Source organism: Rattus norvegicus, chromosome 5 (assembly GCF_036323735.1).
Source record: "Rattus norvegicus strain BN/NHsdMcwi chromosome 5, GRCr8, whole genome shotgun sequence".
In the NCBI taxonomy this organism is placed as follows: domain Eukaryota; kingdom Metazoa; phylum Chordata; class Mammalia; order Rodentia; family Muridae; genus Rattus; species Rattus norvegicus.
The window spans coordinates 60,729,077-60,741,916 of NC_086023.1; the positions used below are offsets into that span (position 1 = coordinate 60,729,077).

The 12,840-nt window shown below is 46.9% G+C and overlaps 1 protein-coding gene across 1 annotated transcript in view; it reads right to left on the reverse strand.

Moving 5' to 3' along the window:
- Positions 1-2,524: 2,524 nt before the first annotated feature.
- The window catches only part of B4galt1 (beta-1,4-galactosyltransferase 1), a 46,856-nt gene continuing 36,540 nt past the window's right edge, over positions 2,525-12,840 (reverse strand). Inside the window, exons 3-6 of the mRNA NM_053287.1 lie at positions 9,053-9,240; positions 6,060-6,182; positions 3,939-4,043; positions 2,525-3,531 (exon numbers count right to left, since the gene is read on the reverse strand). Of these exons, the coding sequence (NP_445739.1) occupies positions 3,399-3,531; positions 3,939-4,043; positions 6,060-6,182; positions 9,053-9,240 (549 nt within the window). The 3' untranslated portion in view covers positions 2,525-3,398. The remainder of the gene's footprint in view (positions 3,532-3,938; positions 4,044-6,059; positions 6,183-9,052; positions 9,241-12,840) is intronic.

Below are 12,840 nucleotides of genomic sequence, written 5' to 3' on the forward strand. Positions count from 1 at the left end.
AATCTCATGCAGGGAGGATAGGGTTGACTTGTCAACCAGAGAGGAAATATGTCTCCTGGAAAGAGATTTCCCACCCTGCTAGCATGTTGTCAGGTGACCTTGCAGGAGAGACTGGAGCTGGAGGCTGTCACTCCGTGACAAGGACTGTTTTGCAGGACACGACTCCTCCCTTCTATTTAATCCTAAACATGTTAGAACTGACTTGGGGGAGGGGCACTGGACCTCTTAGTACCCACACTGAATACATCTCCATTTCCTGCTTTTCACTATGACTTGTTTAACTGGCTTATTGAGGGCAAGTGGCCCTTAGGTTCTGATCCCCCACCCCCACCCCAACTCCAGTATCACTAGTTTGAAGCCACTGGTTAACAACTTCCCGGCCTGGCAGGAAACTCTGTTTGGGATAGTAGCACACAGCTTAGCTTACACTGTGAATACCTTGCACAGATGGCGTTCAGATCCATCCTCAACAATCCTGACACTGGTGGAGAATAGCAGCAGACTGTGGCCAGAGAACTGCTAGGCACCATTTTATTTTGAACTGGGAATAGATATTATGTTGTTGAGTACCTGTGAGGCATTGGTCATTGGTTTCAACGTATCATCCCTTTTAAGCCTAAAACGGTTTCTACATGTTATCATTCCCACTTACAGATAAGAAAAATCAAGGTCCTATAGGGACACTTCTGACTTCTGGGAGACATGTGTAGCCTGCGGCTGTCTCCCCCCTCCCCCAACTCCTACCCCCCCCCCCCCCCCACACACACACAAAGAAAAGAAACCAGAGTTACAAAGATAGGGTCATTTATTCATGTTATATTACTGCATTTCAAAGGCAAAAATACAGATGTCTGTTCTGAATATCAAGGTCAGAGACAGCCACCCACTCCCAGCCCCAGTGGTAAATACATCTATACACATGGGATATCAAAATACACACAGAGCATCACAGGTCTGTAACAGCCCAGTGGGCAGCCGAGACCCTGCCAGGCTAAAGGGCAGCACGTTTCCTTTGCCTTTCTGTGCCTCTGAGCTTTCCCAAGGGCCCTGCCACACAGGCCACCACAAATATAGACAGAGAAAGACACAGCATGGGACAACAGGGTGAGAATTCCCAAGTGAAGGAAATGGTCCCTGCCCCCTCAATCCTCCAGCCCCCAACGGCATCTCCTGGGTCAGGCAAATGCCCAGGCCTAACAACAGTGCCTTGGGTGTGCCTTGGGCCTGAGGTGCCCCAAAGCATGCTGGGAGGAAACGGAAAGAACAGGCAAGACAATTTCCCTTGGTTCTGAGAATGAACCACACATTTGACGTGAACAAAACCCAACAGGAACAGCACAGAGAAAAGGTGGAGCTTTGCTTTAGGAGGGGAGGAAGTGACACACTCCATGTGTCTGTGATCTCCCTTCTTTTAAGGCACTTTGGAAAAGTCAGGATCTGGGGACAGAAAACAAAACAAACCAAAACAAACAAACAAAAAGCCCCACCTCCTCTCAGTTCATCCAGTCTTGGTTTTAATGTCCTTCTAGAGGCACGAGAAACCGAGAGAGCACAGATTTTGCACAGCCTGGCTGCTCTGGCTGGGGAAAAGTTTCTAACCCACACATAAAAAGGCTTCCGGAGAAGGCAGCAAGTTAAGACTGTGCTGCTCAAAGCAATAAGGCACAGGTAGGATCAGGGCAGCCATCCACGCAACCTCTATACTCAGGGCTGGAGTCCAGGCCGCCACAGCAGAAAGGGCTTAGCTCTAGGATTAGATAGCTGAACCTTACGGTCCCAACCCAGGCTCATCTTGGAAGCCCTCTCAGCCTGACAGTCGGAGTGCCCTGGGCCACGTCACCGCAGGTACAGAACACTGCCTGGCACAGGCGGGTTTGTGAATGACCCCTCATGGCTTAGACTGAGCAGTGGGAGCCCCTGCTAAAACCCTGAGTGGTGACGGAGGGGCCATCTAGGCACCAGGATTCTCAGGAAGAACGGGGTGTGGGTTCAGGTGAACGTTCTAGACCTCTCATGAAAAGGCACAGTCATGCCGGAGAATGAAGAGTCTGACCCTGAGTGCCACAGGGAATTTTAGGGAAGGAAGCAAAGGAGCGAGAATGGAGAGGGGAGAAGAAAGAGAAGAGCAAGAGAAAAGCAAGAGCTGGGTACTTTCGGCAGGTCAGGGAGTGTGGTGCTGGGGGAGGCTGGAGGGATGGTAAACAACCTGACTGCTAAGATTTTCCAACCCCACAGCCTAGGGCCATGAGGGTCAGTTCTGGGAGGCTGAGGGTCCTCCACCCAGCCCACCTGGGGGAGTGGAGGGAGAGCTCTGCCGGGTAAGCAGATGCTATCTCCCAGGTTGCTGACCCAGAGGTCTGTCAGGATACACTTAGCAAGGGACCCAAAAGTAATTTTGCTCTTTACAAACCTGGCCTGCCAGCTACATCAGAGGCTCCTTTGTGACCGAGACAGCATATGTTATTTTTTCCCCCTAAAAAATACTCAATCCCTTCCCCCCACATTTAAAATACCACAATAAAAATACATAGGAAATTCAAGTTTATATAGCATGCCCAGAAAAATAAAGTCACGACTTAAAACACTCAATAGCTATTCCAATTTGGATCAACACAAAAATCAACCTATAGCATAATCAAAACTTGATTTATTCTTTAAAATACTACAAACTGCTTCTAAAAACAAAAACAAAACAAAACAACAACCACAAAAAACCTCTTTACATTCAGAAATCAGACAGGGATCTGGAGACGGGTCACGGAAGTGAGTGTCCCGGCCCCTGCTCTGAGGGCAAGGCCTCGGCAGCCACACTCACAGGACACCAAGCTCCAGGCTCAAGTTTTAAAACTCTTTTGCTAAGAAAAGACGCACACGCAGTGATTGTAATAGTTGCATACCGGTGAGAGGACATAGGAAAGGGACAGAACACGAGACTGATTGAAATTTTGATTTTTTGTATAAAAAAATATGCAAGAATATCTTGTGAATCCGAATCCAGCAGCAGCCTCCATTGGTCATGAAGTGTGGACATCGCCGACTAAAGCAAAGCTCTTACCCATGTCACACTTCAGCAGTTTCAGCACTGGGACTATGACCCACAGTCACTAAGGTTGGAGCTGGGCACAGTTCCGACTCTTTGGGGGTGACGTGTCCAAGAAACCTCTCCAAAGGCTGACCGTTTTTACACTGATAAACACCTTGTAGAATTTCACCCAGTGCCGAGCCAGGTTGTGGGTAAACGTGACATTCACCCTGGGCATCTGGAAAGATGTCTGAATGGTAAGGAAGGAGAACTATCATTCAGACTGAACAAATGAGAGGGACCAGCCCAGTCGACTGGCAGAGACACACATCTGAGGTCTCTGGCCATCCTCGGGTCTCTTATTTGTACCAAAATGCTATCTTGGTGTCCCGATGTCCACTGTGATTTTGGTATATAACGGGTATCTCTGTATGTCCAACACCTGGTAGGTAAGTGAGTTCAAACCATCAAGGCGCATCGTTTCCTTTGTATGTGCGATCCGGTCAAACCTACCAGGAGAGAAGGTGCAAAGGGAATGGGTTAAAACAAATCTTACAAAACTGGTCAACATCTGTACCTACCCAACAGCCCTTTTGCCCAGAGTGGCTACCCCAGATGGAGTACTTCTACTTCAGCGGACTTACGGGGCCCCCGTGCAAAGCCTGACTCACAGCCTCTTCCCTTCAAAGGAGGAGGAAACACAGGAACACACAGGGCTGGAGGGATGGGACTGTCTCTTCTTGGGGAGGAAACCCACACAGCGGGATCACAACTCCAGTGCCAGGGGACCAGATAACCTGACCTCTAAGGGCACCAGGCACACATGCAGTGCACATGCTTACATTCAGGCAAAACACCCATAACACACAAAATAAATCTAACATATAAGTAAAAGAGACACACGGAGAGAACATACCTCTGAGGGTTGGGCTCATTTTTCTTGTCTCTTGAGTGCCGGATCATGCGACACCTGCCTACCACAGCATTTGGGCGTGATATAGACATGCCTTTATGAACTAATCTGCAAAGAGTAAGGGGACAGTCGTTGTCATAGCCCAGCTGCAAGAGTATGGCCTCATCTGTGGACCAGAAAGCTGTTCCCTAAGCCCAAACCCTCACCATCATGCCGGGACACGGCCCAGAAAGTCATTGGTTACATTTTAGACTCTTTCCTCATACCCTGAATTGACAGACTCGGCAACTTGTAGTGTTTGCCTCTTTAAGGCCCCAAATCGAGGCACCAAATATCCTTCTAGAGGCGGACTGGCTATGTGGGTGAGCTGCACGGTCCTTGCCAGGTCTTCCCTGTGGGCTCATCTTAGTGTCTGGCATACTGTAAGCAGGCATCAAGCTTTTATCTCTTGGAGAGCTACTCCATCCCTGTACTTATCTACCCATCATTCCAGTCCTCCCCTCAATGCCTTCCCCCTCCCCAGCCTTCCTGATCATACGGGTGGGTCTGAGGTACACAGCAGTCCAGGCGGCTTGCCCAGGTCTGTGGTATACAGCAGCCCAGAGGGCTTGCCCAGGTCTGAGGTATACAGCAGTCCAGACGGCTTGCCCAGGTCAGGTTATGTGGAGGCAGGTGTGTCTGTCTGAAGAACCCTGTGTTCAGCATCCGGTTCTTAGCATCTTCCCTGCTGGAAGGGCCTGGCAGTGCTCTGTATGCAGTAGGCACTCAATATGTGCATGCTCAGTAACCAGTTTGCACACTCTAACATGAAGTTTATGTCAAGGCCCTTATTAAGAACTTGGAGCTTTGGCAAGTTCTCGCATAGTGGTAACCTTGAATAGCACAGATGTTCTGACAGACCCTTTCTGCTAACTCATCAAATATGTTCTAAGTCAGGTAGAAGCTCAGATGGGTTCCCAGGTGGCTTTTACTACCCCCAAACCTACAGGAGACAGGTTTGCCTGTCTTAAAAGTGCCCCGGGTGTGTGGACAGGGTAAGACCGGCCACAGCAGAATGAGACAGACCCGGTGGTTCCACACAGGCTCACTAAACTATTGCCTGGGTTTTTTGTCCTTCTGGTTTTTGTTTTTGATTCGAGGACTCACTCACTATGTAGCTCTGGCTGTCCTGGAGCTCTCTATGTGGACTAGATTGTCACTGAACTCATAAAAGATCAGCCTTCCCCTGCTTCCCAAGTGCTGGGCTTAAAGGCATATGCCACCACACCTGGCATTATTGTCTTTTTAAAAATGATGTATTTTATTTTTAATTTGTGTGTGTGTGTGTGTGTGCGCGCGCGTGTAGATCTGAGTGCAGATGCCTGCAAACTCTAGAAAAAAAAGTCCTCTGTACCTGGAGTTACAGGAAGTTGTGAGACGCCTGTAAGATAGGTGCTGAGAACAAAACTTGGGTTCTCTGCAAGAGCAGTATGTATTTTTACCTGCTGAGCCATCGCTACAGACCCTAATCTGTCCTTCCTTGTTTGTGGTTAAAATAATTCAAAATAAAACCATGACACAAAGATTCTGTGAGATGAAACTTGCTTTATAAATAAAAACAAAAACAAAAACAAAACAAACAAACAAACAAAAAAAAAACCAGGACCACAGTGAGATGCAAGTCTTTGAAAATGAGAGTCTCACATCTAGGGGTTGTCCTGTCCCCTCGTCCCACACCACACTAGAGCAGGCTGGGTCACAGATACATACACTGCCACAGCTCTACATGGCTTCTGCTTGCAAGTGAAAGCGCTTTACATAGCAAGCCGTCTCTCAGCCGATGCTTTTACACAGGACACAGGTTTGCTTCTTCAGTACAGAAAGCTCACATAGGAAGCCAAAGTAAATCTGCTCCTCCATTTCACTCCCATCTCACATTTTCCAAAGCTCCTCTAAGAATCCCAGAGGCTGGTTTTTCTAAAGACTCTGCTAAGCCCCCGTAAGACCTACAAGAGCATAGATCTAAGCCCAGGGGCTGAGTGGGGACTGCCCTCCCTCCTGGGTACTAATCCTTCCAGAATAACCAAGCAATGACTCAAACACTGGAAGGAAAGCCCAAGCGAAGAGAAAGAAACTGAGCATTACCTGTTAAAAATGTCATCATCTTCTCCTCCCCAGCCCCAGTAATTATTAGGAAATCCATTGATGGTAAGGAACTGTTGTTTACTGAGAGCGGAGACACCTCCAAAATACTGAACGTAAGGCAGGCTGGAGAGGAGGCACAGAGACAGAGGCCCGTGGTTAGTGAGTGTTTACCCCAAGAGATGACTGAAACACACCCAGCGTTTTCTGAGACAGGGTCTACATAGCCCTGACTGGCCTAGAATTCACTGTGTAGGCCAGGCTGACCTGAGATCTGCCTGCCTCTGTCTCGCAAGTGCTGGGATTAAAGGCAGGATCCACACGAACATTTATGAAGTTTCTCCTTAGACACTGGGAGGAAATCTCCCCAAATGATATAAAAATTAATGATTAATGATACACGAGTTAATTTGTTTTACTTACCATCTTTCCAAATCCAACCTGAACCAAAATGGTCCCTTTAGCTTTCGGTGTTTAGTTTGTGTTTTTGTCAGGGTTCAGATTATCTTAGAGACATACAGATATGTAGACTCTTTCTTTCTAAGGGGGCAGAACTGAACCTATGGTCACACAGGAAACCAGTCAGTGATGGTGGGCTAAGTCCAGTTCTTCCAACTGTGCCTCTGAAATCTGCTTTCTATGTACCCTGTTCCTACAAAAAAACATCCTTGTGCAGGCAGCCCGGCCACCGACACGCCGTCCGTCCTTGCCCGTCTTATTTCTGTATCAATCTTTCTTTCTCCCAAAGCCACCAGGTCTGAACACCAACCTAACCATGGCTGCTGCATCGCTGGGAACTGCTTCAAATTCTCCAGTTATTCCGACTTAGCAAACCGATACGTTTATTTTTCCACATTTCCAAGCACTGGGACACTGGGGCCTTTTGTCCCTTTCTATCCTCTTATATCTTGAAACCTGTATGGTTAGGAAGAATAGATTCTGCTCCGAAGGCCATACAAAGGTCTGTCCATGGGCAGGCCCTCTAAAGGCTTCAGTTCCCTCTTACCCTAAGTGTAACTCCCAACCACACTTAGGCTCCTATTTAATTCTAAAGTTAATGTTTGAAATCTTGGTTTGTTTCCTTACATGAACTAAGGAAAATGCCGGCCAAGCCACACGTACTTAACTGAGCACACGAGGCTGAAGAACAGGAGTGCTTCCTTTCTTTTCAGAGAGGAAGCTGTGTGTGGAGTAAAGAGCTCACTTTGTATCGGGGCTAGCTTTGATTTCACCGTTCTCCTGCCTTACTTGGGCTCTCAAGTGCTCAGATTACAGTTACACACCACAATGACTGGAACTCAGTCCCACCTCCCCCATGACACATGTATACATATGCGCACTCGCGAGCACACACACATGCACGCACACACACACATGCACGCACGCACGCACGCACGCACACACGCATGCACGCACACACACACCAGCCTCAAGCTCACTTGCCTAGGCTATCTTTGAACAGACGATCCTCCCAACCTCTGCCTCCCAGTTGCTGTAATTCAGGGACAGAGCACCTCACTGGTTTGGAAGGACTATTTTTGAAAGACCCCTGGGGTTCTGCTTGAATGGACAATGGATTCAGATTCAGATGACACCACTAAAGGATCAAATTATCCATTTTTGGCACACCTCACACACCTTTTTTGGGGTGGGGTCTCCAATTCATAACTGGGGACTGAACCCATGGCCTCAAGCATGCCAGGCCACTGTCCTATCATTGAGCTATACCTCCAGCTCCTTTAATACTGGGTAAAGCCAAAGGCTGACAGATGGGTACAGGTCTCACTAGCCAGTGGTTTTCTATTCTAGAAACAGATTCCTGCATCAGTGGAGGTGTGTGCAGTCTTGAGTAGATACAGTTTTCTGCTGTCTCTGTTACTTTTCTCATCTCCCTGCTCTATTTACCAGACATCCCAGGGTGTCTGTAAACCACTGCTGGTGTCATGGTAAGAACTCAGTGGCTTCTTGAGCCTCATCATCTCTCTTCAGGGGAAGAATAAGGAGGGTCACAGTCCAAACCTGTAAAGGGAAGACACTCAAGAAGAGGGAAGACAAGCAGGTACAGACTGGCCCCTGAGGGGTCTAAATGGGACATTCTGGGTAGGTCCTGAATGGCTCTGACCATGAGGAGGGAGGACGAGAGGCAGAACACCCGCGTCTGACAGAGCAGCTGTGTTCACACAGAGGCTATTTGCACGAGCCAAGTATCCTTGCCGCCAGCCTAAACTCAAGTAGCTGCGACACAGGTTCCTGAAGCTTCGGGCTTATTTGAGGAAGGGAAAGATGATGCTTTTCAAATATGAGTAATCCTTTAATGCAAACAAGGATGGACTGTGAAGTAAAATGCACATTTATTTACTTAGTGACTTTAATGTTGTTTTTCTTAAAGACAGGTTCTTACTATAAAGCTCTGACTGTCTTGGAACTCAGTAGAGCTCCACCTGCCTCAGTCTGTAGAGTGCTGGGATTAAAGGTGTGTACCACTTTGCAAGGGCCTTTGACTTTTAAGGTTCAACAGTGGACTAGAAGACTATCTTCTACGAAGGTCAGTGCCCCTCCCTCTTTCCTAGTATGGTGATACAAAAGTTAAGAGTTCCAAGTTTGGGCAGGAACACATGCTTTTCTTAGAAAAAGAACCATGTTTCTTTGACAGTGCGAAGGACATCTATGAAGATACCCAATCTCCAGAACCAGTGCTTCTCAAACTACGTGGGGCGAGGCGGGGATAGAACATGAGGAGATGCAACCACTGTTGGGAGCCCAAACCTAAGAGCATGTCAAATACTAAAAACTGTTATCAGGATACATGGTAATTATAGGGACTGTGGACTCTCTCCAGCAATAAATGACTGTAGACGTTTTAAAAAGCAACCATTTCTCAGAGATGGTGTTCTCCTCCAGAGCCCAGGCCACTACAGACAGCGGAACTACATTTTCTAGTTCGCACCTAAGCAGCCTACCACATTTGCAGCAGACTCTGGTTGAGTATGTCTTACCTAAACCCGAACTTGTCCATTGCGACAGAAATATGCCGTGGCTGTGAAAAGCACCTGTAGGCATTATGGTCATCCATTGGAATGAGGTCCACATCACTGAACACAAAGCAGTTGTAGTCATAGTCTTTCAAGGCCTCTTGAAAGCCAACGTTGAGCAGCTTAGCTCGATTAAACATGGTGTCTCCAGCCTGACGCAGAAACAAGAAGTGATATTAGATGCCACAAGTCGTTGAGCAGGACACTCTGCTCTGCTACACATGGCCGTTGGCTAATGGCTGGGCTTTGTTTTTCTGCCCTTACTTCACAAATCAATCGTGAGTGTCAACCCCCTGAAGCAGCAACCTCATTGCCAGGAGTCTGTTCAGCAGAAGAGCTTACATGTGTGTGACAAACGGTGAACGATACTGTTCACTGTGAAGTACGCGTCATAGGCAGACTGCAAACAGTTACATAAGCACCACTGGGAAATTGGCTAAACAAGTCATGTGTGTCACATAATGAATAGGTTAGATAGGTAGGTAGGTAGATAGATAGATAGATAGATAGATAGATAGATAGATAGATAGATAGATAGATAGACAGTCAGACAAAGGCCAGGTGTGGTGGCACCCACCTGTAATCTGGCACCCAGGAGCCTGAAGTATATAGATTATGAGTCTGAGACCAGTCAAATTCCAGAGCAGCTTGGAATATAGCGAGACTCTTATAAAATGTGTGTGTGTGTGTGTGTATGTGTGTGTGTGTGTGTGTGTGTGCATTCATGGGAGGCCATGTTGCTCTAAAAGAAAAGGTGAAAGATATTTAAACACATGTCACTTACTGCATATAGACTACAATCCACAAGAAGTAGTGAAAACTGGGTGCCTTTTCACCTCCAATCTATTCCAGTCTAATTGACATATTGTTGGACTTGTAAATGTCTATCAGACCAAAAATTAGATGCTGGAGGAAAGTGGCGAACTTTACTCAGTTCTAGCCTTCATAACGCTCACAGTGTACGGCAGGGAGCAGTCAGATACACATGATAGATTTAGAGACAAAGCACTGCTTTAGGCCCAGCTGATGGGCACAGGCTGTGAAGCCTGATAGGAGATCATTCGTGTTTTAATGACTTACCTTGTTGATTCCAGTATCACCCATGAAAATATACATGTCACAAAGACTCACACTTCCGTGTTTTAGTCAACTAGTGCCTCACTGTTATCAAATAAAAGTGTAATAGTTGCTGTCTAGCTTGATGGATGGATGGATACATGGATGGATGGACGGACGGATGGACGAACGAATGGATTGATGGATTTGATGGACAGACAGACTGAAGAACAAGTTAAGCATGTACAATGGTAGATGATGGCACTTTAAGTTCCAACCAGAGCTCTTTGAGGATCACTCTGGGGGGGGGGGTGTCGATTCTTATTGGCTCCTGTGGCCCATGGTGAGCAGAGATGGTCCCAACATGGGTCCTCCTGCCCTTTCCCCTTAGCAGTTCACAAAGGCTCCTCTTGAACATGTGCTTTCATTCTGACCTCCTAGTAGTGCCGTGAAGCAGTGAAGGCCCCACACTTTGGAATCCTCACTCACTAAGGCTCTTTTCCCTGAAACTCTTGGGGATCAAAGGATTGGTGCCTCCACTCTGAGTATTATTGTCCCACAAGGGCCTGTAGCCCATAGATAAGAATTCCTCCCTTGTCATGCCTGGGTGAAAACTGTGGCACTCCATGGGCTACCAGGTCCACCAGGTAGATAATACAGAAACCAGATACTTAGGAAAAGGGAGGTACCAGGAAGTCAGAAAACAATGAATAAATTAAGAAACCACCTAGCACACAGGAGCTCCTTTCTCTAGCTCTATCAAAGCCCTTCAACCACGCAGAACAAAAAGAACACTGTGTTCCTTGGCTGCTCTACCCAAGGGGTTGATCTGAAATTCTGAGTTCAACTAATTCCATGTAAGCCATAGGACAAAAAAGTCTACTGAGTAGAAAGTGAATAGGAAAACCAAGCAGTTATTAGAACCACTGTAATTGTAACAACATATTGTTAATGTCCACTGGGGATGCCATATACAAGACACACAGTAACGGCTTCTGCCCTTGTGGTATATGACTTAATCATCTTGACAGTTTCTAACAGCCATCGTCCCAACCCAAATTACACTTTGGAACACAAAGCCTCAATGACCACTCTTCTACTAAGTAAAAGGGATGAATCTCCAAAGACTCGATATCCTAAGGGTATCCCCAAACACATAACTATCCCCTTTCTCTTAGCATACTCCCAGGATCTGGGGTGCGGGATCCTGGTGGCCTTCTCTGTACCACATAGGACCTGCTGGCAATGACTGATCTAAGCATTGCTCAAGATTATGCAGTGTTCACTTTCCAGGAGTTCAAAATTTGGAACCGTGAACATGCCCACAGCCCATAAATAGAAGAAGTACAGAGTTCCTCAACTCAGAAGACTCTGGCTGTCTGGACTACATTCAGAACTAGTCAGACAATTTCCCAAGTAACCTGAACTACACTCTCACTCCTAGGCCTCCTCTCTAAGTATCGTCATTGCTATGAACCAGGAAGAAGGAAATGTGGTACGAGCCAGCGGATGTGCTGTGGCCCACCAGGAACCTGAAATGGGAAGACAGGCAAAATGTATCTTCCTCTTCTTTCCTTGAGACTGCAGGAAAGTCAAGTAATTTCCGGGTTTCCATGGGTGAAATGCTCTCCTTTCTTGGTCAGAAAGACAGCATGCAAAGGCAATGATCTTTTTCTAAGATGTACTCCACCTCCTTAGAGAGAGAAGACGCCCTCCCCTCAAGCCTCCTTCCCACCCCATCACCATCTACTGCTTCATTCAATTAAGCGAAAATTTAACAAGCACCTAGAGCCAGACCAGGCCAAACACACAACTGAGACAAAACAGATAATTTCATTGCAGTTTCTCCACTTACAGGCTAAGTGAAGGGGTGGCTTCTACTTCTGGTCTCAGTTCCCTGCTTTGTCACAATAGTGCATGAAAGAAAGGCCTACCTAGTGACAGCCACTACCAGGGTTATGGCAACAGGTTTTTCCTCCATCTGGAGCTATCAGACTATCTATCAGACTATCAAAATGCTTGAGTCCTGCGCCGGCCGGGTCATGACACTCCTGTGACTCCGCCATCTTTAACATATGCTCACGGTTTTTCTTACCAGCTTCAAGAGTCCCCCTCAATTCCTGCCTCTCGGGCAGACAGGGCATTTCTAAACAGGATTAGGCTTAACTGAATTAGGCTGTGGCTCACATGATTAGGCCTCTAGCCGCAGAAGAAAGTGAGAACACTTTAGAGAGTGAGGTGGAGTGTGGGAATGCCCACGGGGAAGTCTGGGGACGAGAAGCTTCTTCACACCGAAGCACATATCTTTTTTTAAAACACGACTCAGCTTTTTTTGTTTCGTTTTCGTTCTTGTTTTACTTTGGTGTGGGGTTTTTGGTTTTTGTCTGTTTAGGAATTGAGACAAGATCTCACTGTGTACATCAGGCTGGCCTCAAAATCTGAGACTGACTATTGGGATTGAAGGCATGCACTGCCACCATGCTGAGCGCAACCCAGCTTTTCAAAGCGGGCTTCTCACATGAGGGAGAAAACAGGCAGAAAGAAGAAAAGCCTTCAAATTGATAAAAACTCTAAACGGCTGAGAATGCAGGTGAGAGGAGATAGACTGGGCTGGGGAGGGAGGCATCACGTGGTAAGAAATCTGTAAAAACTCTGAAGACAAAAACAGTTTAGAAACAAAAATTCAAAACAGTGGT